Source organism: Mustela nivalis (assembly GCF_964662115.1).
Source record: "Mustela nivalis genome assembly, chromosome: 3".
In the NCBI taxonomy this organism is placed as follows: Eukaryota; Metazoa; Chordata; class Mammalia; order Carnivora; family Mustelidae; genus Mustela; species Mustela nivalis.
In genome coordinates this window covers 10,918,718-10,946,157 of record NC_139022.1, presented here as the reverse complement: position 1 = coordinate 10,946,157, position 27,440 = coordinate 10,918,718, and the positions used below count along the sequence as shown (strand labels likewise).

Genomic DNA, 27,440 nt, shown 5'->3' with positions numbered 1-27,440 from the left:
GGAGGAAGCAGTGCCTTCTGTTCGGTGGAAACGCCGTGGCTTCACCGGTAGCGTCGGTAGGAGCGCAGCCTCCTACCTTTCCTCCTCGCTCGAGTGTCGAGTGTCGGTGCTGAGAGGCGGTGGCCGGCGGAATGGAGAGAAGTAGGATGAACCTGCCCAAGGGGCTGGACAGACTCTGCTTCAACAAGGACGTGTTCATGAAGGTGCGCGCCTGGGCTCTGCTCCCCGGAGCTGGGCCGTGGGTGGCCTGCCCTCCTTGGCCCTCCAAGGCCTCTCCTCGGGCTTCTCCTGCGGGCTTCCTGGGCCGTCCCCGCCCCGGACGGGTCCTCGGCAGGGACCTCACTTCACTTCGCAGTGAGTCTCTTGGCCTCGGGTGGGCTAGGTGCAACCTGGAGAAAGCACTCCTGTGAAATCGTGCACATTGAATGAAAAGGCCTGAAAGTTCAGGGCAAGTGGTTTTGAGCTAAACGTAAAAGCCCCGGACCCGTAGGACCCGCCTCTGGTACCGTGCAGCACAGTAAGACCGCCGCTCCCCCAGCCTGACAGAAGCCTCCCAGTGCCTTGTGCCTAGAAGCTCAGCGACTGTGCGTTGAACACATCTCTGAACACACGTACTTACCAGGAATCGGGTCAAAAAGGCACTTAAGCTAACGTTTATGCCTGACTTTCGTCTTAAGCTCAGAATGAGAAATCTGAAAGACTGTACTGTCCTTACTGGTTCTGGTCCAGTACTACAAAGCATACCAAGCTCCTTTTCTAATGTTGCCCTACTTCTCTTGGTGAAGTCAGCCTCAAGCTGGCAGCAGATAACTGTAGGACATAAACTTACAGAATAGAAATTTAAACTGAAAAGACTTTACTGACAGGAAAGGTTCATCAGACATAGCCTTGAAAATGTCCCAAGGTTTGAATCAGAGCCAGGAGGAGCTTTATCTGTTTTCTGTATCCCTCTGGGTCTGTACTTAAACTATCAAAACGTATATATTTAATTTCTAAGGATTGGGATTTAGTAGCTGGTTTCAGTGTTAAAAAGTTTTGGCTCTGTAGGTACCTAAAATTCTGAAGAGTTTGAATTTCTTACTTTTTTATGGCTTCAAGTCATAATGTGTTTTTTTCTTTTTTGGGTTAACCAGCTAGTTCCTTTTTGATACTTGCATTCAGATCACATCTCCCAAACTCTGGCTTTAAAAGCTTATGTCTGGATCCTCTGCGGTGTGGCCATATCATTTTTAATATGTAGGGATGTCTAGACGAAGGTATATTGTACTCTTGTTCTTGTATGGTGATGTTAAGCCACTGTAATAAAAGGTGTAAAGTGAATGGAGTGTCTGAAGGAGAGCACAGAGTGAATTCTCTGATCCAGAAACCTTTTGTTAATGAAGGACACGTGATGAGGAGAGAGGTCATTGGAAGAAGAAAAGGCACACACATAGACTTAAAGAATCTCAAAGCACGGAAGTCTCTTTAGCTTGTCTGTCTTTGGACTTCGTCAGGCTTTCTTTGGGCCTAACACTAGCATTTTCTAACACTTCCTAGCCCTGCCATCTTTCTCACTCTGAGCTGACAGAATGCCTTTGGTCAAAGCAGCTTCGGAAAATAGAAATCTCAAAATAGCAGTTCTAAAGTAGGACTTAGAGGTAGGAAGAGAGCAAACTGGGAAAGTGGCTAGAATGCCAGCAATTCCATATTCTTTCAAAGCTCTGAAATTTCTGAATATAATGTACAATTTGTAGTGTTAATGAACATGACCCCTTCATACATAGAAGGAAAATACATGGAACAGCTGTTCTGTGTAAAGTGGTATTGATCTTCTATGTGGGAGCTGGAGATAAAGGTTATTTGCAATTTCTGTTTCCATCAGAGAGATGTTTTGTTAAGTTACAGTTTCGAGGCAGAAATGAGCGGAGAGCTTGCTGTCGGGGTTGTATTTCTACATGGGTGTCTTGTTTGGCACATTTTGGAATGAGACTGGGATGGTAGAAAGGGAGATGGGGTGGGGCTGCGGGTTGCACCTTGGACACTGCATACATTGAGGGGTCCACGTTGATGCAGTCTTCATGGTAGAGCTGCAGTCAGGTTTACAGCAGGAAGTTGCATGGTCATATCTGTTGAGTTCGAGCTGACTGGTGGCAGGAGACTACTTAAAAAGTCATGTTTATGAGATCTAATAAGAAATAGAAGGGGAAAGGTATGCAAAAGAGGTAGGTGATCAAAGTGCAGGAATGGCAGATGGGGAAGGGTCACCTGGGGCAGAGGCACTGGCAACATCATACTTTGTCGGCTTAGAAATCCGAAAATCCTTTGGGTTGACATCCAACTAATAGATGAGCAGGACATAAGGTATTGGTAGTAGGGGGAGAAAGTGGCATAACAGATAAATTAGACCATTTACATGGGTGTGCTATTGACATCACAAGTAGCCTTCCTCTTTCATCTCCAGTCGTACAGAAAAATTAGCAGCCATCCCACGGGACCTCTTCCATCCTGCTGATCATGATCCCATTCTTGTATTTGTCCCCTTCTCCTCTTCGCCTGGTACGGGGAGGGGCTCTCCTTCCTCCTCGGGTTCAGTCTCCACTCTGGCTCGGAGTCCATGCCCTCCCGCCCTTCCAGGAGCCTGCAAGGATCCTCTCCCCTGCACTCCTTCCCATCACGCGCTCCTGTTTGATCCTCTCCCACTTGACTGCCCCACCTGTAGGTATTGCCCTGTCACTGTCGCGCATCACAGCCAGTGCTCAGGGGTTGACTTGACTTTCCCACCTTCCACCCTTCAGGCCCTGTCGTTCCACTAAAGAGTTCTTACCAAAACTGTTTCTAAGTCAGCGCACCTGACCTTTCTCTGTCTCCTTACTCGACATCGCAGTAGACCAAATGCTCTGCATTGCTTCCTGTCTTTCTTCTACCTCTCTGATGTGTCTCCTGTGCAAAGTCATGCTCCTGGTAGCCACTGAATGCTGATTATGGGCTCAGCCCCGTGTTCCTTTCTTTCCCTAGATGACCTTTTGTGCAGCTTCATGACCACCTATCAGCAGGTAAGGCAGATTTCTGTCTCTGGTCCACACGCCTCCTGAGCACCAGTTCTGTGTATCGGACTTGCTGACCTTTCTTCTCGGATGTGTCTGTGGCCCCTCTCTCATCATGTTCAAGACGGAATTCATGAGCACCTCCTCCATGGAATACCACCTTTCTTATTCTATTGCCTCTCTCGGTAAACACTTCATCCGTTTAGCCTGGAGTTGGGAAACAAGAAGTCAACTCCTACTCTGTCACCTTTCCAAAATCTAGTCTGTTACACCAAGTCCTGTGGATTTCGCTTACTAAACCTCTTGAGTCCATATACTTCTTTCCATCTCTTCTCGTACCTTTGCAGTGCGCCCTTGCCATCACACCGTAGAAGCTTCTCACCCAGTCTCCATGTGCCTTCCTTGTCTTTCTGGCCCCTGGTCTACACTGCAGGCAAGCCACTCTTGTCAGAATGCGGATGTGATCTTGTATGTACCAGGTGACTGGTCAGTCCACCAGCTCTTGAAAAACCATTTTCCCACGCACTCGAACGTATTTCAAAGAGAATCAGTCCCCCATGGGGTAGTTTTCCTTGGTAGACAGTTTGTTTCTGCAATGAGCCATCTGCCTCCTTCGAACTTCTCTGTGTCAGTTCCTCTCTGGAACCTGTGGCTTCGTTGGCACCCCGGGTAGGCACATGAGGACCTTTTCCATGAGAAGTGAAGGCAGGAGCCCTCTGGACGGTGAATGTATGTACCCTCATCTTCCATAGGTAAAAGAACCGTGTGTGGGGGTGGGGGGGTAAGTCTTTGTGGCTCTTCCCTGTTCTAATTGGGTGAACTGGGAATTTTGAGGCAGGAAGCAGGTCCTGTGTGTCCTTGTTTGCAGGGAGCATGCCTTCTGATGGACAAAACGGAAAAGGGGAAGAATGAGCAGCTGCTCAGATCTGTTTGTACTGTGCTGGCTGATTAGCTGTGACCTGCAGATGTGGGTCCCATCCTCGGCTCTGCTCTCTGCCTGCTTATATCTGACTTGGGGCAAATCACTCGCCTCCGGCCTTCTGTTTGCTTGTTAGTATAATGAGGTGGTGCTTATCTATGTGATCTTTGCCGGCTCCTCTGAAAAGACTCTAGTCCATCCTGGTTTGCAGATAAGGAAACTGAGGCCTGAGGTGTGATGACTTCCTTTAAAGCCACACAGCTAGTTGGGGCCAATCACAGGCCAGATCTCCTGACCCCCACGCATCAGTCCTTGGAAATCCTACTGTAATATGTTCCTTTCCAGAGGCCACAGGTGGGAACTGAGGGAAGTGGGACAATCAGAACATTAAGAATAGCGCAGAAGATGGCACAATGTCCGCATGCCTTGGCACCTGCATTTCACCAATAGGGCCACCTCTTACCTTAGAAGAAGTTCCCACAGGGCTGGTGATCTGGATGCCTGGCCTGGAGCTTAGCTATGGTAAATGGGACCAGAGGGAAGTGATGGCTGTTCGAGGTGGACTTTGTTGACAGCAGCTGGAGATAGCAGCTGACAGAGGAGGAAGAGGGAAGAGTGACAGATGGCAGATAGCCGCAGGCCCGCAGGTCAGCCACTGTTGCCCAGGGTCGCCCATCCCCAGGAGCCGACTTCGTATCACAGGAGCTGAGTGCTTACCCTGTGGGTTCTTAGTTCGATGTCACGTCTTGATGACAAGATTCCATTCTCTTCCGCATCAGTGTGAGACAGACATCGTAATGAAATTCTAATTAGCCAAATATGGAATGTAAGCCTGGAACTCATTTTATAGAGAAATTTTCTTATGTGAACTACTTTCCCTGATGATAGAGGAGTTGTGACGATGTAACATCAGATAAAGTTTATCTGATTGGCACTTGTAAGAAGGGTTCCCGGCAAAAAAGAACTGTTTTTTTGTTGTTGTTGTCCTCCCTTTTGATCTTTCCTTTCCATTCCTTTTTTTTTTTTTTTTTTGTCTTGTGAGCGGTCATCTGATTTATAAAAAGATGCAACAAAAAGTAAAATGGTACAAGATAATCAGTTTCAAAACATAAAAAAGTGAGTGTCTTTAGCCATAGCTCAGAACAGAGGAACTGGGTAAGGAGAATTGCTTGTATGAACTGGCAACAGGAAAAGTTGGTAAAGGAGAGCTGAGGAACTCTATTAAGACATAGGAGTGAGGGGCTCCATCATCATCTGGCATTTGCTCAGTGTCGTCTATATGGTTAGAGATGTCCATGATGGGAACTCCAGCAATCTTCTGGGTCTGGGTCAGCTGATGCCACAGTGTAACACTCTGAAGTACTTCCATACTGAGCAGTCATCTGCATAGTTTGTCTTGTGTGTACGTGGTAATCATTTGAATCTTGGCTCTTTCGCAATCTTTAGAGCCTCTTGATACTTTCACCCCGGTTTCTCAGTTTCAGCCATTACACAGTCAGTTGTACAACTGGTAAACTTGGCACACAGCCCATCCATCATTGACCGGTCAAGTTTGGCTTAACTAGAAAAGTTGATAAAGTCGGTACCAACCAGGATGTGGTAAGTCGGCCCAGCTGTGTGTTTATATTGGAAAAAGCAGGAGGGTTGTTGGGGGACTTCTCTTTCCTTGAGTGCATGGGATCCTTCTTTTCTTTCTTTTTAGGTTTTAATCTGTCCTTCTCTCAGAGAAGGATCTCAGAACTAAGCATTCGCTTCCTGGTCACATACTTTCTTGCTTTCTCTTGCTTCCCCATGTTCACATCATGCCCATTTCTCCTTGCTTTTGATTTTCTAATTCACTCTTTGTAGTACCATAAAACTTATTTAAATAAAATGTTGGCCTACTAAGTCATTGATTATTAGTAAGTTCTTTGTTCAAAATTTGAGAGCAAGAAATATTATGTAAATATATCTTTTTGTTATTTAACTAGTCTTACAACATTTAGCATCAAATTTCTTGAAACATTTAAACAAATTAATCACAAACTGGGGCTTGGGCTCTTTCTTTCTTTTTTTTTTTTTAAGTAATCTCTATACCCAACATGGGACTTGAACTCACAACCCTGAGATCAAGACCTGCACGCTCCAGTGTCTGAACAAGCCAGGTGCCCTTTGGGCTTTTTGTTTTTTAAGTTCCTCAGGTGAGAGGGTGCCTTAGTGACTCAGAGGTTTAAGCTTCTGCCTTCAGCTCAGGTCATGGTCTCAGGGTCCTGGGGTCGAGCCCTGCATGGGACACTCTGCTCAGCATGGAGCATGATTCCCTCCCTCTCTGCCTACTTGTGATCTCTCTCTCTGTGTCAAATAAATAAATAAAATCTTTAAAAAAAAAGTTCCTTAAGTGATTCTAATGTGTGACCAGTGTTGAGAACTCTAGCACTGGATAATTCCTTTAAATAGCTCAAGAAATTAATTTTGAAAAGCGAACTAAAAGCCTACATAGATTATGATTGGTGTTAAATTGAGGGGAAAAAAGAGATAAAGAGAAGAAATCAGCTGGAACAGAGTGTAATTAGGTACTCAAATATTTGTTAGATGGATAAATACATTACGGAATGTAGGGTTTGTTGTTTTTTTTTTTGTCTCTTCATAAATATGTCAAATGGGTATATAAATTCAAGAAAGGAGTTTGATATAAAATTGATTAAAATGTTAGAACAGAAGTTTTTTAGAATTTTAGTGTTACTATTTAATGATGCTTTTAAGATGATCTCTCTGTAGATGGTGGGAAGATCTTGTTAGCATATGTTTTTAATTTCTCAAGCTTGAATAATTTAGTCACCGAACAAAGATTTAGAATGAGTTTTGGGAGACACAAGTCCTAGATTATGTCCCCACCTAGCTGGGTCAGAGATTTGAGAGCAGGGGCTGGAGGGAAGAGCTCCAAGGACATTTTTGTATACATGCTGATACCTTGGGTGGGAACACTCTTCCCACACTTCCGGTGGCTAGCTCTTTTGTGTCATTTGGATCTCAACTCATTGTTCTATATTTCCTGGTTCATCCAAGTTAAAATACATCGCATTTGTCACTCAACCTTTACTGTGTCCTGTTTTCTTTTTAGCTGTGATCACTATTCATTAATCACTATTTGATCACTGTTCATTAATATAATGTTTGTTTACATATTTATTTTCTCATTTCTGCATTAGAATATCTGCTCCTTAAAAGCAGAGACCTTGTCTTTTCTTTTCATGACTGTGTCCCCAGGTCTTAGAGCAGAGCTGGAGTTGCATGATAAATATTTGAGGAATATTTATGGGATATACAGGGACATTTATTCATCTCTGTTGTCCATTGTTTTCAAGAATGGTTGGAAACACACACATACGTGAGCTCACACAAACTTTCTATGTCTTTCAACCCCTATGTAGTGTGCAGATTAGTGCTTAACTATTTTGGTTTTTTGTCTCGATGAAATGGGACATGTTTCATAAATTTCATATGCCCTCTTAGTACTTCTCATCATTACAGAGTGATGGTTCTTGGGGATTCTGCTTCTCGTGGAGATAGTATATAGTGATTTTATAAGTCCATGTATCTGGGAAGAAGTGTTTTACTTCTTGGCAGCTTAGAGAACTTCTATCTTTCCAAATTCTATGTAATTTTCATAGCATTAAAGCTACTAATTTCAGATTATTGGTAAGTTTTAAATGATTAATTCCCAGGTTACTTTGAATTAGTCTTTGTTTGCCATCCCTGATTGCAGCTAGTTAGTAAAGTAGCTAAACTTTTAAACTCTACTTGGTTTTAATTTTGAGTGATGTCACTGCTTCTCTCATGGTTAATGGTTCTTAATTACCTGCAGCTTGTCTGGTTTGCTCATTTATTTTTCTGTGTTCCAACACCTCTTGTGATCTCCCAACTTCTGGCCTTTTGGGGGATTTGTACTTTAACTGGGTTCAGATAGGAAATACCCCTGAGTACAGATATTTTTCTTCTAACTTCACTATCTCCTATTATTAATGTATTACATTGTTGTGCTACACGTGTTACAACTGATGAACCAGCATTGATACAGTATTAATTAAAATCCATGGTTTACATTAGGGTTCACTCCTCTTTCTATAGTTTTGTGGGTCTTGACAAATGTATAATGTTATTTACCTACTGTTGGTATCTTACAGCCTAGTTTCATTGCCTTGAAAAACCCTGTACCTCATCTATTTGTTTCTTCTCCTCTCTCTGCACCCTCCTTGCTCACCCCTCAGCCCGGGATCTTTTTACTGTCTAGAGATTTACCTTTTTAGAGGCACCTGGCTGGCTTAGTTGCTAGGGCATCTGACTCTTGATCTCAGGGTTGTGAGTTCTAGCCACCACATTGGGTATAGAGATGACCTAAAAAATAAATAAAAATTAAAATGTTGGTTAATTTTTACCTTTTCCAGAATGCCATAGAGTTGGAATCATATAGTATTTAGCCTTTGAGACTGGTCCTTCACTTAGCAATATGCATTTAAGGTTCTTCGAAGTCTTGTGGCTTAATAATTCATCTTTTAATTGTCGAATAATCCGTTGTGTGGGTGTGGCACAGTGTACCTGTTCACCTACTGAAGGAGATTGGATTGCTTCAAAGTTTTGGCACTTCAGAGAATAAAGCTGCTGTAAATATCCGTGTGCAGGTTTTTGTGTGGACACTAGTTTTAAGCTCTTTAGGGTAAATACAAAGGAGCACAATTACTGATCTTATAGTGAGAATGTGTTTAGTTCTGTGAGAAACTGCCAAGCTGTCTCACACAGTGCCTCCCATTTTGCATTCTGACCAAACAGTGAATGAGAGTTCGGTTGTCCCACATCCTTGCTAGCATTTGGTATTACTAGTGCTTTGGATTTTTTATATTCTACGTGATATGTAATAGTACCTTGTTTAAATTTGCAATTTCTTAATGACATACAAAGTTGAGCATCTTTTCAGATCCTTTTTTTTTTCGTTTTTAAAGATTCTATTTATTTATTAACAGCACAAGCATACGGAGAGGTAGCAGCAGGCAGCAGGAGAGGGAAAAAAGCAGGCTCCTTGCCGAGCCGGGGGCCCAGTGTGGATTTCAGTCCCAGGACCTGAGCTAAAGGCAGATGCTTAACTGACTGGGTTTCCCAGCCACCGCTCTTTTCACATTTTTAAATTAGGTTTGATTTCTTGTTGCTACTAAGACATCTTTATATTATATTTCTTATTTTAAGTCCTTTACCATGGCTGTGTTTTGCAGATATTTTCTCTACTCTGTGACTGGTCTTTCCATTCTCTCTCTCTTTTTTTTTTTTCTTTAAGATTTTATTTATTTATTTGTCAGAGAAAGAGCGAGCGAGAGTGAGCACAGGCAGACAGAGTGGAAGGCAGAGTCAGAGGGTGAAGCAGGCTCCCTGCGGAGCAAGGATCCCAATGTGGGACTCGATCCCAGGACGCTGGGATCATGACCTGAGCCAAAGGCAGCTGCTTAACCAACTGAGCCACCCAGTTGTCCTGTCTTTTCATTCTCTTAACAGTGTCTTTTACAGAGAAGTTTAATTTTAACAAAGTCCCTCTCATCATTTTTTTTCTTTCGTAGATCATGCTTTTGGTTTTATATCTGAAAAGTCATTGCCAAATCCAAGAATCCCTACCTTTTTTCTTATGCCATCTTTAAGAAGTTTTGCATTTTATGTTTAGGTTTTGTGAAAGGTGTGAAAAGTTTGTTTTTATTCTTTTTATTTGTTTGTTTTTTCTTATCAATGTCCCATTGTTCGGTTCCATTTGTTGAAGACTGTCCTTGCCATTGAGTTGCCTTTGCCTGTGTGTGTGGATGTTGTTCTGGGCTCTCCACTCTGTTCCAAGCACCTGTCTCTTTTGCCAGGCACCTTCTGTCTTAATCACTATAGCTTTAATAGTAAGTCTTGAGATTGGGTGGTGGCAATCCTCAATTTCCTTTTTTTCCCCACTCTTTAATATTTTGTTGACTACTCTGGGACTCTTGGTTTTCCAGTTTTCCATCCAAATTTTAGAGTCAACATGTTGGTATCCACAGAATAACTTCCTGGCATTTTGATTGGGATTGCATTGAGTCTGTCGATCAGTTTGGGAAGAACTGACCTCTTAACAGTATTGAGTGTTCTTACCCAAGATTATGGACTTTCTTTCCACTTCACATCTTACCTTGCTTGTTATCTTTCATCAGAATTTTATACTTTTTTCATATAGATCTTGTGCATATTTCATTAGATTTGCACCTAAGTATTAATTTTTTTGGTATGCTAATGTAAATGGTCTTGTGTTTTTAACTTCAAATTCCACTTGTACATTGCTGGTATATATAAAAGCAATTGACTTTTTAAATTTTTTAATTAAAATTCAATCTCGTTAACATACAGTGTACTTTTAGTTTCATGGTTAGAATTTCGTGATTCATTGGTTGCATACAACACCCAGAGCTCATCCCAACAAGTGCCCTCCTTAATACCCCTCACCCAGTTACCCCAACTTTCCCCTCTCCAGTAACCCTCAGTTTGTTTCCTGTAGTTAAGTCTCTTGTGATTTGCCTCCCTGTCTGTTTCTATTTTTCCTTCCCTTCTCCTATATTCATCTGTTGTTTCTTAAGTTCCACATGTGACTGAAACTATATGGTATTTGTCTTCCTCTAGTTCCATCCATGTCCTTGCAAATGGCAAGATTTTGTTCTTTTTGATGGCTGAGTAATGTGTGTGTGTGTGTGTGTGTGTGTGTGTGTGTATGTATGTAAACCACATCTTCTTTATCCATTCATCTGTTGATGGACATCTGGGCTCTTTCAATAGTTTGACTATAAACATCGGGGTGCTTTTGCCCCTTCAAATCACTTTGTGTACTTTGGATAAACATCTAATAGGGCAATTGCTAAGTTGTTGGGTTGTTACATTTTTAATTTTTTGAGGAGCCTCCATACTGTTTTCCAGAGTTGCATTCCCACCAACAGTGTAGGAGGATTCCCCTTTCTCCACATCTTCGCCAACATCTGTTGTTTCCTGACTTGTTAATTTTAGCCATTTTGACTGATGTAAGGTGGTGTCTCATTGTGGTTTTGATTTGTATTTCCCTGATGCTGAGTGATGTGGAGCCCTTTTTCATGTGTCTGTTGGCCATTTGGATGTCTTCTTTGGTCTGTTCATGTCTTCTGTCCATTTCTTGACTGGATTTTTTTGTTTTTTGGATGTTGAGTTTGATAAATTCTTTATAAATTTTGAATACTGGCCCTTTGTCTGATACATCATTGGAAAGCAATTGATTTCTGTATTTTAACTGTGTATTGTGCAGACTTGCTATAATCACTTGACTAGTTTCAGGAGGGTGTGGGGTGTGAAGTCTTTGTATTTTCTGTAGACAGTCATGTCATCTGTGAACAAAGTTTTATTCTTTCCCAGGTTGTATACCTTTTGTTTCCTTTTCTTACCTTATTTCATTAGTTTGGCCTTCCAGTATAGTATTGAATAGTAGTAGTAGAAGGGACATCCTTGCCTTGATTCCCTGTCTTCTATTTTCTCAGTATTAATATCATGTTAGCTGTGGATTTTTGGAAACATTCTTTATCAAGTTGAGGAAGTCCTCCTATTCTTAGTTTCCTGAGGGTTAATAATGAAGAGGTGTGGATTTTGTTAAATGTTTTTTTTCCCTCCCTTCATTGATATGATCATGTGATTTTCTTTCTGTTAATATGATGGATCACATTGATTTTCTAATGTTGAACATTTTCTAATGTTGCATACCTGGAATAAATCCTACATGACCCTGGTGTATAATTTTTTAATATAGTGTTTGCTTTTATTTGCTAATTTTTGTTGAAGATTTTTGTGTCTGTGTTCATGAGAGATACTAGTTTGTAGTTTCTTTTCTTGTAGTATTGGTTTTGGTGTCAGGGTAATAATGATCTCCTAGAATGATTTAGGAATGATTTAGGAAGTACTCCTTCTAGTTTTACTTTCTGGAAGAGATTTTAGAGAATTGTGTAGTATTCCATAAATGTTTGGTTGAATTTACAGTGATTGGGATTGTTAGCAGTAGCCCTCCCTTCTTTCATCTGATATTAGTAATTTATGTCTTCTACCTTTTTTTCTTTGTTTGACTGGCTAAGGGTTTTATTGTTTTATTGATGTTTTCAAAGAAACAGACTTGGGGTTTATTGATTTAAAAAAAAAAAAATTCCTGGTTTTAATTGCATTGATTTCTGCTCTAATTTTTATTTTTTTTCTACTTCCTTTAGGGTTTTTTTTTTAATGATTTTATTTGACACAGAGAGAGTCAGTGAGAGAGGGAATACAGGCAGGAGGAATGGGAGATGGAGAAGCAGCCTCCCTGAGCAGGAAGGACCCTAGGACCATGTCCTGAGCCAAAGGCAGATGATTAACCAACTGAACCACCCAGGAGCCCCTCCTTACTTTAGATTTGATTTTGTTGTTGTTGCCTAAAATGGAAGCTTAGATTATTGACTTTAATCTTTTTTTTTTCTAATATTTGCATTCAGTACTGTATTTTCCCTTTAAGCAGCATTCCACACATTTTGCTACATTGTATTTTGTTGAGACTGGTCTCCTGTCATTTAGAAGTGTGTCATTTAATCTCCATGTATTTTGGATTTCTTCAACTATCTTCTGTTACTGATTTTTAATTCCATTGCGGTCTGAGAACATACTTGGTATAATTTTTATTTTTAAAAATTTGTTGTGTTTTGTGGCCCAGAATTATTCTGTCTTGATGAGTGTTTCATATGAGCTTAAGAAGAATGTGTGTTGCACTATTACTGGGCGAAATAGTCTGTGTACATCTGTTGTATGGTAATTGATAGTAGTGTTAAGTGTGTCATATCTGGACTGAATCCTTGTTGCCCTGCTGCTGGATCGGCCCATTAATGATGGAGAAGTGTTGAAGTCACCAGCTGTGATAATGGAATTGTTTATTTCTCCCTGCAGTTCTGTTAGGTTGTGTCTCACCTGTGTTGATCAGGCACACATACCTTAAGGATAATTGTGTCTTCTTGGTCAGTCGATTTCTTTATCATTATGTAATGCTGCTCTTTATGCCTGATAATTTTCCTTCTCTGAAATCTGCTTTGTCTGAAATTCATGTAGCTACGCCATTGTTCCTGTGATTAGTGTTACTTTGGATTTTTTTTCATGTATCCTAGCATTTAGCTTGTTGATATTTAAGTTGTTTCATTTTTCATCAAAATATAATTCACAAAGCATAATAGTTGCCATTTTAAAGTGTACTCTTCTCTGGTTTTTAGTATATTTACTGTGTATATGGTACATACGTCACTTCTGTCTAATTCCAGAATGCTTCCATCACCCGAAAAATAAACCTCTTACTTCCAATTCTCCCCTCCCCTTATTCCCTGGCAATCATGAATCTACTTTCTGTTTTTATGGATTTGCCTTTTCTGGAACATCTCATATCAGTGGAATTATATAACACGTGACCTTTTGTGTCTGGCTTCCTTTAACCTGAGAGTAGAATATTTTCAGACTTCACTCGTGTTGTAGCATGTAACAGTTTATTCCTTTTTATGGTTGTGTAAGAGGCTCTTCCACATTTTATGTATCCATTCATCAGTTGATGGACGTTGGGTATATACTCTTTTGGCTGTTACGAGCAGCGCTGCTGTACACATTCATGTACAGGTTGTGGCAGGAACATCTGTTGTCAGTTCTGTCGGTGTCATACCCCTAGACGTAGAATTGCTGGGTAATTGTACGTGTGTAACTTCTTGAGGAGCTACCGAGCTGTTTGCTGCCTTAGCCACACTGTTTTACATTCTCACCGACAATACAGGAGGGTTCCAGCTTCTCTGCCTTCTTGCCAGCTCTTTTCTTCTTCTTTTTTTTTTCTTTTTCTTTTTCTTATTTTACCATAGTTGTCCTAGTGGGTGTGACGTGGCATCTGCATGTGCTTTTGATTCGCATTTCCCCAATGACTAAGGATGTCGAACATCCCGACATGTGCTCTTGACCGTCTGTGTATCATCTTTGGAGAAATGTCTATTCAAAAGTCTTTGGCTTGTTTTTAAATTAGGTTATTTGTCTTTTTGTTGTTGAGTTCTAAGAGTATATTTGCATATACTGGTTATTAGATCCTTGTCAGACAAATGATTTGCAGATACTCTCTCCCATTCTGTGGGTTGTCTTTTCACGTTCTCCATAGTGTCCTTTGACACACGAAAGTTTTTATTTTGATCAAGTTCAGCTTATCTAATATTTCTTATTGCTTTGTGTATCATGTCTAAGAAAGCTTTTCCTGATCAAAAGTCATACAGATTTCACCTGTTTTCTCTGAGTGTTACAGTTTTGACTCTTACATTTAAATCTTTGATCCATTTTGAGTTATATTTTTGTGTATGTGTGACGTTGATGTTCCAAGCTCATTCTTTTGCATGTAGATATTCACTTGTCCCAGTAGTAGGCACTCGAAAAGACTGTTTCCCCCCCGCCCCTCATTAAATGGTCTTGGCATCCTTGTGAAAAATCAGTTGACCATAAATGTATGGGTTGTAAATACTTTCTTTTTGAATACTTGGGGAATCTACACTATAAAGTAAAACCATTCCTAAAGTAGTAAAACCATTCTTGGTTAAGTGAAATGGGTCTCTATTATGGCACTGTGAGTTTGGGTTTGCTTTTCACAGCAAACGCTGCCTAACCCAGTATTCACAGATGTTCCGAGTTATTTAGTCATGTGTTATGCAACTTTTGTTTATCTGAGAACAAATGCATAAATGGTAAGTTGAGTACTAATATTACCTAATAGCATTTGTTCATTGAGGCTAAGTTATATGATTTACTTATTTATTTATTTATTTAAGATTTTATTTGAGAGTGAGAGAGTGCAGGAGCAGGAGGAAGGGACAGAGGGAGAAGCAGGCTCCTTGCTCAGCAGAGCGCCTGATGTGGAACTCAAACCCAAGAGACTGGGATCATGAACTGAGCCAAAGGCAGATGCTTAACCACATAGGCACCCCAGTTATACAATTTAGAATGCCATCATGAAGTTCAAGAACTTCAACAATGTGTAACTGAGGCAGGGAAAGTGATCGACCTAAAGGTATACAGTTGATGAGTAGGATGGCCAGGATTATGAACCGAGACCCCCTCCCGTGATGTACTACATAACTATGATGTAAGGTCTGAAATTGTCTCCGGAGAGAAAGGTCCAGGCTAATTTGGTCACCAGTGTAAGGAGCAGGTGGCTTTCTGTAGATGACTGTGAAATTACGGTTTTAAATGAAGTCCTTCTCTCTGACACTAGCACGGTCAGTCTTTGGTTGATTAACTAAAAAAGTCAGTTTAAACAAGTACTCTTAGGGAATGGTACATACAGTTTTTAGCATTTTATTTGGAAAACAATATGTACATTTATTCTCCATTGAAACAGTGCCAGGTCTTTTCTCTGGAAACTGGCCTGCAGAGTAGATTTCTGAGTTATCACAGCACTTGGGTCGCTCAATAGGTTAGGCATCTACCTTCGGTTCAGGTCATGACCTCGGGGTCCTGGGATGGAGTCCCACATTGGGCTCCCTGTTCAGCAGGGAATCTCCTCCCATTGCCCCTTTCCCTGCTCATACTGTCTGTCTGTGTCTCAAATAAATAAAAAGAATCTTTAAAAAAAGTTTTCTATGTTGTCTTTTTTTGCATTCAGTTTCAGTTTCTTTAACTGAATTGAGTGAGAATCCTGTGATCACTCCCTCCCTGCCTGGTACTTGGTCATCTCACCCATACCTAACTTAGCAAAAATTTTCTTATTGATTTCTTTGTATCAAATCTTTCCAAAGTAGCTGTGTTAGTTTTCAAAAGAACAGTGATTTTTTTTGCAGTCATATTTTGTTGGTTTACATATTGTTTAATGAAAAGTAAGTGTAGGTGTCCTTAACTAGTTTGGGAATCATCACATTTGATTCTTGCTGACTAAACAGGTCATGGAGTAGCAGAGTCACAGGGGAATTAGATAGTAATTTATTGCCTCTAAGCATATAAGCCTACCAGGGTATCACAGTATTGTAAAGGGGAAACACAGGATAGCTAATCCTGTGAGACCAATACTTGGAAATAGGTTATGAAAGATTTGGAACATCTGTTCAATGGGACACTCAGCATGCACATAAAATATTAATAGAAATGTATGTGTTTTATGTAAAGACATTCAAGTTATATTTTTAGATGGGAATTTTTTTTAATAGAATGGGTTTTTATTTTTTTATTCTTTTTTTAAGATTTTATTTATTTATTTGACAGAGAGAGAGAGAGGTCACAAGGAGGCAGAGAGACAGGCAGAGAGAGGGGGGAAAGTAGGCTCCCGGCTGAGCAGAGAGCCTGATGTGAGGCTTGATCTCAGGACCCTGAGATATGACCTGAGCTGAAGGCAGAGGCTTAACCCACTGAGCCACCCAGGTGCCCCTAGATGGGAAATAGTTTAGAAGAGCATGAATATTTGTGTGTGTGTGTGTGTGTGTGTGTGTGTGTACACATATGTGTGTGTACACACATACATAGAGAAGGTCTGGGGTTTCCATTCAAGATGGTGGCATAGGAGGATCTTGAACTCATCTCTTCTATGAAATACACACTGAATCTATAGCTCCATATGGAAAAATTTCCTGTGGAAAAAAACCCTACAACTAGCTGAGTGACTCCTACACATTAGGTGAGTAAGGAAAAAAAACCTATGTTGAAGTAAGAATCAGTCTTGCCATAAACCCCACCCCTGGTACAGCGACCTGGGATTGGGAGGGTACTCAAAACCCCAGGCTTCTCCCTGAGGAGCAAAGGGTTTGAGCCCCACTTCTGGCACCCCAACTTCCAAGACGTACATCTAAGAGACAAGACCCCAAAACATCCAGCTTTGAAAGCCATCAGAGCTTGCACCCATGAGACCCACAAGGCTATAGCAAACTGAGAAACAGTTCTTAAAGCAGTCCCGCGAGTAGACTGACCCACCCTGGAACTCAGCACAGAAGCAGCAGACTGAAATGGGATCAGATTTCTGTGAAAGAGGCTCATTTGCTTATCTTAAAGCCCTGAGGGGCAGGCATCTAATTTAACGTGGATCTGGGAGCCTAGTAAGGTATTCTCCAAAGATGGAGCTGATGGGTACCATCTTTGCGCTGTCCCTCTACCTCGCTTCTGCTTTCTGGTATCTCCTGGAAAGGAGCTTGAATGCTCGTATGATGCCCCAAGGTTTGCAGTTGCTACCCAGGTATACCTCTAGATCACCTGGCTCTAGCGGCTAGCAAGACTCACACTCACGGTAGTGAGTATCACAGTATTTACAACAACCAAGACTTGGAAATAACTAAAGTGTCCACCAATGGGGTGAATGGATAAAGACAATGTGTGTGTATACGATGGAATATTAACCATAAAAAGAAGGAAGTCTTGCCATTTGCAACAACATGGATGGACCTTGAGGATATTGTGCTGAGTGAAATAAGTCAGACAGAGAAAGAGAAATACTGTATGATCTCCCTCACATGTGGAATCTAAAAAACAAAACAAAATGAAGTCATAGAGAACAGATTGGTGGTTGCCAGAGGCGAGGTTGTAGAGGAAATAGATGAAGGGGTCCAGTGGTATAAACTTCCAGTTAATAAGATAAGCCTTGGGGATGTAATGTACATCATAGTGACTGTAGTAAATAATACTGTGTATTACTGTATTTTAATAAATAATAAATAATAAATTTATTATTTTTTATTAGAAATATGTATTATTAGCCCCAGGGTTACAGGTCTGTGAATTGTCAGGCTTACACACTTCCCAGCACTCACCGTAGTACATACCTTCCCCAATGTCCACAACCCCACGACCCTCTCCCTACACTTCCCCCCAGCAACCCTCAGTTTGTTTTGTGAGATTAAGAGTCTCTTATGGTTTGTCTCCCTCCCAATCCAATATTTTTTTTAAGATTTAATTTATTTATTGGACAGACAGAAATCACAAGTAGGCAGAGAGGTAGGCAGAGAGAGAGGAGGAAGCAGGATCCCCGTTGAGCAGAGAGCCCGATGTGGCCTCGATTCCAGGACCCTGTGATCATGACCTGAGCCGAAGGCAGAGGCTTTAACCCACTGAGCCACCCAGGTGCCCCCCTCCGAATCCAATCTTGTTTCATTTTTCCTTCCCTACCCCCACACCCCCCACTTTGCCTCTCAAATTCCTCATATCAGGGAGATTGTATGATAATTGTCTTTCTCTGATTATTTCACTCAGCATACCCTCTAGTTCCATCCACGTCATTGCACATGGCAAGATTTCATTTCTTTTGATGGCTGCATAATATATATATATATATATATATATATATATATATATATATATATATATATTTTTTTTTTTTTTAAGATTTTATTTATTTATTTGACAGAGATCACAAGTAGGAAGAGAGGCAGGCAGAGAGAGAGGAGGAAACAGGCTCCCTGCTGAGAAGAGACCTGATGTGGGGCTCGATCCAAGGTCCCTGGAATCATGACCTGAGCCGAAGGCAGAGGCCTTAACTCACTGAGCTACCCAGGTGCCGTATATTATTATATATTTAAAGTTGCTAAAGCTTAATAGTTCTTAGCACAAGAAAAAAATGTGTATGTTTGGTGATGGATGTTAACTAGTCTTAGGGTGATCATTTCACAACAGATAAAAATATTGAATTTTTATGTTGTACGCCTGAAACTAACATGTGTCCATTATATGTCAGTTTCTTTAAAAAGTAATTGATATTTTATTTTTTTTAAATTATTTATTTATTAGACAGAGATCACAATTAGGCAGAGAGGCAGGCAGAGAGAGAGATAGGGAAGCAGGCTCCCTGCTGAGCAGAAAGCCCAATGTGGGCTTGAACCCATAACCACTGAACCAGCCAGGCACCCCAAAAGTAATTTATATTTTGAAGAGAAAGACTATGGCACCTGGGTGGCTCAGTCAGTTAAGCGTCTGCCTTCGGTTGAGATCTTGATTTCAGGGTCTTGGAATGAACCCTGGCATCAGGCTCCCAGCTCAGCAGAGAGCCGGCTTCTCCCTCTGCCCCTCCTCCCACTTGTTCTCTCTGTCTCTCTCTCTCAAATAAATAAAATCTTAAAAAAAAAAAGTAAAGAGACCAAAACAAAGTCTGGAAGGATGTGAATCGCTGTGTTAAAATTAAGAAGAAAAAGCTGTTTCTATTTTGAGAAGAGCCTCTTTGAAATGTATAATTAAAAGAAATAAAATGCCTGTAGAGTTAGGCAACAGGAGAGAATGGTCTTGGTGAGGGGCCCCCTTTCCCATAATCTTAGGAAGTGAGCAGACCCCCTGATGTCCTGTGTGTGTTCCCCTGCAGTAATACAGCCTCTTATTCTTTCTCTGATCTTATTTTTCTATGTAAAATGTGGTATCAGTGCAATCATTTTTTCTTTCTGGTTTGATTTTCAGGAAGATTTCGACGTCGATCACTTTGTGTCTGACTGTAGGAAGCGTGTCCAGCTGGAGGAACTAAGAGGAGATCTGGAACTCTACTATAAACTTCTTATAATAGCCATGGTCGAGATCATCAACAAGGATTATGCAGATTTTGTCAACCTTTCCACAAACTTGGTAAACCTGAAATTCACAAGTCCTACACACACACACACACACACACACACACACACTTTCTCTCTCCTTCATATTTATTAAAAGGGCAGAGTTTTTAGAAACCTTTCAGTTGATTACCCCACCAACCCCACCAGAAACTTGAAGAAATTACCAATTTCATTAATAAAAGAACTAAACTTTTTGGAATACATTTTTTTGGTTTTAGTTTTTATTCATTTAAGGTTGCTCTAGTTTGATTATGTTTCAAATTCATTAGTCAACAGTGAAAAGTAAAGGATAATAATACCCAAGAGTTTGTTTTATTAGTTGCTAAGTGATTACCCTGAAGTCTTCCTTGATTTAGACTAATTTGTAGGAGCAAATGTCCACCACTCTTACAATGTTTAATTTACTCCCAGGTATATCTGTTAGCCAGAGCTAGGTTGAGGGAACATTGGCCAATATTGATATTTAAAAAGTTTGGTTTTATAAAAATATAAGAATGATTTGCAGTGAGCTTATCAATTGTTTGTAAAAGCCATTTAGAAATGTTGAATTTTGTTACTTGGCAGAAAAGTCTCCTTGTTGATGCTTCATTTTGTTTTAAATCTGTTTGTCCAGAGAAGCACAGAAAGTTGCAGCTCCATGGGAATTTCAAGAAGCATTAAAATTAATGATGCACATTTGCTTTTGGGAAATATACCACTAAGATAAATATCCCAATAGGATTAAAAACCTAGAAAATTTTACTTCTGTTTAATTTCTATTTTTCTCAAGGCTTATAATAATGTTTAAGAGAGACGTAGCCCGTCAGACTTTCACATCAGCTGGCTGAGTATCATCAATTACAGACAGAGAACTGTTCACCTTCTGTGAAAATTTTTCACATTCATTTAAAATGTCATCTAAAGGCAAATTGTTCTTAAGGAAACTTTCGTTTCTCCTGACTTCCCTTATTTTTATAGTTTCATGTATTTCAACAGATTTTTTTCATATTCTATGAACAACATTAATGGCCAAATAACACTTCTGTTGTTTAGCTAGTTATGTAGCAAAATACGGTTGTGCCAAAAAAATAACTTAAATCTGGTACTGCTTTGATCGTTAAATAGATACGTCACTATTACTCCTTATCGTGATGTGTTTGTGCCAACCTGGTTTTGCCTTTAGGTTGGCATGGACAAAGCCCTCAATCAACTTTCTGTGCCTTTGGGACAGTTACGAGAAGTTCTGGTAAGTCCCCAATTAATGAAAACAGTCTGCTGTGACGCCTGTTGTCCTCGTCGGCTTTTCTCTAAGAATTCTTTTCATCTGTTAGTGGTTGTATTTTAATGGTTCATGATTATAATATTCACCTTCAGAAGAGTTGTAAATGATTTTGTTTTTGCATATGCTAAAAACCTAAAAAAACATGTTCGATTTGAAGAAGACATATTCTCAGAGTAGACAACCTTAAAATGTCAGGGGAGAGGAAGCATATTTCCAAATTCAACTTATTAATGCCACTTTGGTCATATGTAAGTGGTTTCTAACTTACGAATGACTTGTATTTTAACAGTTTGTAATCTTGTAAATATCCCCCCCCACCCCACGTAATCTACGTGTGGTTAGGTTCCTGGGCTGATCTACAAAAACTGTGTAATCCCTAATGGAACTGAAGGATAATATAAATAAAATGTAATACTTAATAAATGTTACATTTGCATGTTCTCTCAGAAAAATCTCTGTTGTGGGAATGGGACTCCCCACCTCTAAGCCATTGGGAATAGGAACTCCACCTGGGTGAACAGTGGAGGGGCAGTTGTGGCATCACTTCTTACAGAAAACTGTGCTGCCCTGTCTCCCCTCCTCCCCCCCCCCCGTATGTGTCTGGTGCCCTGACTTACGGCCTCTGTCCATTCTGATGCCCTGTCATAAACTTGTCATAAACGACACCATCCTTCCTTGTGTGTCTCCTCTAGCTTGAGTGGCCTCTTACGTCCCTCCCCTAAGACAGTGCCTGCATCCTAGAGAGAATATAAGGAGAAAATAATTTAAGGGAAGACACAATACATGATTAGAACCAAGAAAAATGCGAGTGATGGAAATATCAGTGCTGAGAAGCCTAGGGGAGGGGCAGGCAGGAAAGAGTTCGTGAAACAGGTAAAAATCTTGAGTTGTGCCTTGAAGTAGCCAATACTTTCCATGGTTTATGTCTCATTTGAATTTTACAAGATCTTGTTAAAGATACTTTTCCTTGGAATGGAAGGGATTTTCATGGTCCGCTGTTGGATTCCACACCAGCCGCTGTGGGGCTCTCCCACTGCCTCCTTGGTGTGCCTCTTCCTCCCGGGGCCTCATAGTGGTGTTGTTTCCCAAGCCTAGCCTTCCTTTGGCCTCCCACTCTTCTCTCGAACCCCCTCCCTGGAGGCAGATTTGCTCTACTCACACAGGCTCCTGTCCCGCCTCACCCCCTGCCATCACTGTATCCCCTCCCTTTTCCATGGCCTGTTTTTTATGGCCACTTTGGTCCTGCTCAGCCACAGGCCTGACCTGCTTTTCTGGTCCCAACTCTGAAGCTGTTCTGTGAGATTCTCAGACCACTGAGGGATACGACTATATCTGTCTTCATTGCATCCCTGTAGGCTGCCACAATACTGACGTCCAGGAGGTGTTTCATAATGTTGATGGAGTGAATTAATTCACCTTCCTGTGGAATTTTTGTGATATGCCTACTTCATTCTAGTTGTTTCTGTTAACCTTTGTTTTGGCCCTAATTCCTAATTATCTCTTTATTCATTAGCTTCTGGACATGTTTCTCTACCTCTGTGCTCTGCCTTTTTCTGGTCTTCTGTTCTTCATTCTTGATTCCTGGTATTTCCATACCCACATTTCATCATCATGCATCAGTGCTTTGACATTCTTTCGTTCTCCAAAATATGCAGAATCTAAAGACTTCATCTCAGTGAAGTTGGCCCTCCATTTTTATTTCTGCTTCTCTCCAGAAGGAAGCCTGCAGTGCACGTGGCTGTGTGCCTGTCTGAACCTGCCCCTGAGTGTGTGTGCACTTACATCTGCTCCCCATCCCCTCCCCACCTCGGCAGCTGTGTACACATGGCTTTCAGAGTCCGATTCGAGCCCCGTTGCATTTTCAGACTCTCCTGTACTTTGCTTCATATTATCTGTTCTCCATTCTAAGCCCCCTCATCCCCATAACTTTCACTGTATATGTCATTCTTCTTCTGGCCATGCGACCCTGCCTTCGTGTCATTATGCCCCCAGGTCATGAGTCCCCTCAACAGTAACTGTGTCTGGTATATCATGTTTTTTTTTTTTTTTTTTTTTTGGTCAATATCTGCATAGTACTGGTGCACAAGTATTAATTTCTGTAGAATTGAATGAGATGTAGGAAATTGATAATGTGACAAAACAATGTCCGTAATACATTTTCTTTATTATTCTTTTAAAGAGTCTCAGGTCATCAGTCAGTGAAGGAATTCGGGCAGTAGATGAACGAATGTGTAAACAAGAGGACATAAGGAAGAAAAAGGTACCCTCCAGTAGATTTCTTTTTTTTTTTAAAGATTTTATTTATTTATTTGACAGAGAGAAATCACAAGTAGATGGAGAGGCAGGCAGAGAGAGAGAGAGGGAAACAGGCTCTCCGCTGAGTAGAGAGCCCGATGTGGGACTCGATCCCAGGACCCTGAGACCATGACCTGAGCCGAAGGCAGCGGCTTAACCCACTGAGCCACCCAGGCGCCCCCTCCAGTAGATTTCTTATGCTGCATGCCAGTTGAAGCCCTCTCCTCTTGTCTCCGCGAACTTGTCAGCACTATTCAGCTTTTTTCTTTTTTTTTTTTAAATTTAGCTTTTTTTCAAAGCTCTCACGCATGTGCATTTTATGCATTATGTCACGTTATCTACCTGAAATAAGAAGACAGAATTACAGAGGTACCCACACGATCTCAAGATCACCCACTTTTTCCAGAACAAGAAACAGTGATAACTGTTGTCGGTGCAGCGCTTGACAGTTAACGACTGTATAAATTGTCAGCGGCCCTGTAAAGAAAATAGGCCTATATTAGAGACTAGGGGAGAAGTGGGCTTTCCAAAGCAAACTCAGGATTCTGCCATAGGTTTGCTGTTATTTTCTGATCCTGTGTTCTTTATGTTCTGGTGTTCACTTTAATTTTTTCAATTCCCAGTAGTTAGCATGCAGTGTTGGCTTAGTTTCAGGTGTGTGAGACAGGCAACGGCTCTGTACATCTGAGGGCTCACCCCAGGAGTGTGCCCCTTAGTGCTATCTCCAGTTCCAAGTGTCCCCGATATCATTCATGATCATAACGATTTAGGGGCACAGCGGGCATTGGGAGTCTGGGCTTCTGACTCTCGCCTCCTGCTCTGTACAATGTTTTCTATGTGTATTATTAGCATATTTGTTAAAATCTCAGTGGGGAGAAGCCTGTTTGAGGGACAGGCTTCTGTTTAATTCGCCTCTGGATCTCCTCACAGCTTTTGTCCAAAGAATGCTTGTCGTGCGCTTCCAGACAAAACAGTAAGCTTTGTGAGAGCAGGGTGTATTTCTTGCTTTATTTTCTCGTGCCCCCCCACCCCCGTCAGAATGAATATCAAGCTCCCAGGGGTGTTCATTATTATTATTATTTATTGAATGGATGACTTTGTATTTTTTTGTTCTTTAAGGATGAGAGTTTTCATAATGTCCCCCAACCTCTTTGATAATATTTGTAGTGTAAAAGGTCTTTAATTATTTGGTGCTTGGGCATATAGGTATATGCACATGTAAACTGAGAGGGCCAGTACAATCGGAAGCTAAAGTTAAAACATGAATAAAGGGCCATAATAAAACAAATGGCGGGGCTCCTGGTGGCTCAGTTGGTTAAACGTCCGACTCTTGATTTTGGCTCAGGTCATGATCTCAGGATCATGATATTGAGCCCCGCATTGAGCTCTGTGCTCAGCAGGATGTCTGCTCGAGATTCTCTCTCTCCCTCTGCCCCTCCCCTGCACGCGCACATGCAGTCTCTCTCTCTCTCAAATAAACAAATCTTTTTTAAAAAAATAGGAAAGAAATGCCCATAGAAAGATTCAGGATGGGAAAAAAAAGAAATAAGAGTATAGAATATGAGAAAGCAAAGTCTAGGGTTTTTTTTTTTTTTTTCCTCTATAAACTTGCAATAGAATATGGAAGTATGCTTATTCTAGAACTAAGATTTGCATTCATGAGAATTCTGTGTTTCATAGAAATATTCAAAATATAGCATGCCCTATATATTTGAAGTTAACTTTTGGTCTTATATTTTCCTGCATTTAGCATGGGAAATAAAGATGATTAAGAGTAAAGATGGTGACGTTTTTTGTTTGCTTAATTTTTATTTTTATAGATGTGTGTGTTGAGGCTTATACAAGTTATTTGATCAGTGGAAAAGATTGAAAAAATCTTAAATTCACAAAGTTCGAAAGAAACCTCTGCACTAGAAGCAAGCAGGTAAGCATTTTTTTTTTAACTAAATAGCACATAAATTAATACTTCACATCCAATCTAATTAGGCGGGGACGGCTTAGTTAGAATTTATTTCTGAACAAGAAGAAAATCCAGGTTTGTGGCTAGAATGTAGCTCCAGGAGAGTGGAGAGCATGAAATGGTGAAATCTATAACACGTTCCTATAAACGCTTTGGTTATAGACCACAGTTCCAACACGTCATTATGCTTGCAGTGTAAAAGTATATTTGGAATCACCTTCCCTGAGGACTAGCAAAGTCCTGTTGATCTTTAAGGCATACCTACCATTCATCTTGGTTTTTCTCCATCTCATTTTTTTTCCTAGACATGCCCAGAATATTACCATTGATGTATTTTGCACCAGCATTATATTATTATGAAACAGTATAGGACATATCCAGTTGAAATTTACAAACAGGAAAGGAAAAACTTATGAAATAGGAAAAAGATGATGGCTCTCTTTGTTATACTGTGATTGTCTGGTTCCCTTCCTGGTGTGAATTTTCAATCAGCCAGGGTAGATGAGTGACTCAGAAAATGAGTAGTTAGGTCCTGTCAGCACTGTGAGACACACAGTGGTGCAGTGGGAGTAGCCGGGGCTGGTCCTACACATACCAGCTGGGCTGCCTGCGTCAAGGTCGCCTGGTGCCCTGAGTGCTCTGTTGTGTGACGCTAACAGTCCCTCCCCTTGCAGGCGGAGTTAGGTTTCTAAATTTTAGGAATTAAGGTTTTAGATTTGGAAGGAACTTGAGAGACCATATGCTCCACATGTCTCATGATGGAGATTAAGAACGGACACATCCCAAAGGAAGCGATTCTCTGGTCCTAGGTCTCTGTCCCCTTTCACATCAAGGCATTCAACTAAGTGGTCAGCCTCCACTGTGCTTGTGTCTCTAGCCCGTTGCACTCGTGCTTCTGCCCCGTTCGTCCACACTTAGCAGACAGTCTGCACACGGCCCTTCTGCAGCCCGTGTGTCTCCAGCGGCTCTGCTTCACTGCGGCCCTTGGCAGTGCCTGCAGCCCCTCCAACCATGTCCACGTTCGGCCCCTGGGGAGCTGGCCCTCCAGTGTTCTTCCCGTCTTTGCTGTTGCTGCTGTGCTCATCGGATAGAAACACCTCAGTGAGCTCTGTGTCTACAATCCTGTCCCTTTGCAACACTGTCCTTGATAAACAGACATTGTGCGCTTTCTTGCTCAGAATTACCTTGGAGGACTTTTTTCTTCAGAAGAGCAGCTCTGAGCTCTAGAGTCAGGAAAGCCAGAGCAGCGTCAGCGCACAGTAAATCCATCATGCTCTGCCAGGCCCAGAAATGCCGAGAAAAGGATAAATAGGAAATGCGCATGGGATCAGTCAGTAGAGGTTGGGATTAGGCTTCCGCACTGTTTCTGCCAAGCACTTGCCTTCCCTCCACACCAGTTCTGATGCTCTGGGACGGGGCACACCATGGCAGGTCTCCAGAGATTTTGGGTTTTCTTACAGTGTGTTTCCTCACTACCTGACTGCCCATCCTCAGATGTGGGATGCCTCATAGAGCCCAGCAGGGGCTTTGGGGCCTTTGTTGTGTGTTTTTTTTTCTTTCACTGTTTGACTTCCTTTTGAATGGGGTTGACGCTTTCTAATGTGTGGGGCAAGAGGGAAGTGTATCCAGTCCACTTGATGGCAGATGCACTGTGAGTGATTTCTCACCAGCTCCCGGAGCACCGAGCTTGCTCTTTCTGCCGTTGGGTAAATTTAAACTTGGAGTCCGCTGCTCTGAGCGATTTCCCAGGTTGCTGCTAGGCGGTCAGTTTTAGCTGATTGAGGAGACAGCAGTAGTTGGTACTGGGGAGGTACTTGGGAGGGAGAATGAGGCAGGCAGAGAAGAAGAGGGGGCTTCGGGTATGAACGGTAGGACAGGGCAAGAGAGAGGAGGGGGTTAGAGAATGGGAGAAGAAGGGAGAAGAAGGGCACGAATGGGAGAGCCCGAGGAACGTGGAGGAATCATGCAGTTGTACCCACACTGACCTAAAATAGCTCCATCCCCTTGCCTGGGCCCTGTGGCCCGGGCCAGGCTGCGTAAGTGGCTTCTACGACCTCCCCGCTCCTCACCCCTTGCACTGGGGCCTGCTGCACAGACAGTTTGTCATGAAAATTGATGGCGTTCAGGTGCAGGTGCCTGAGCACTGTAAGGCATGTGGGGCGGTGGGGGTGGCAGGTTTTTAACTTTGGGAATTACATTTCTCTAATTGTCTCTACTAGCCCTCTCTGGACTAGACAGATTTTGGAGAGAATTGCCACAGAATTTAACCAGTTACACTTTCATGCTGTTCAGAGCAAAGGCATGCCTCTTCTGGACAAAGTAAGACCAGCAAGTGTTGGTTTCGATTTTCAATTTGCTGTTTGCGAATTTCCTGGATGATTTTGGTTTGACCTAGCATTGCCCCTGA

The 27,440-nt window shown here is 41.5% G+C and overlaps 1 protein-coding gene across 1 annotated transcript; it reads left to right on the top strand.

The window, feature by feature from the left end:
- On the top strand, positions 1 to 27,440 carry LOC309861892 (conserved oligomeric Golgi complex subunit 2-like; the record flags this gene model as incomplete). The annotated part of the gene is made up of 5 exons (XM_082725201.1): positions 1 to 203; positions 19,369 to 19,530; positions 20,680 to 20,742; positions 22,958 to 23,038; positions 27,429 to 27,440. Exons 1-5 carry the CDS (start codon positions 132 to 134, stop codon positions 27,438 to 27,440), a joined length of 390 nt encoding a protein of 129 aa, XP_082581327.1. The 5' UTR covers positions 1 to 131.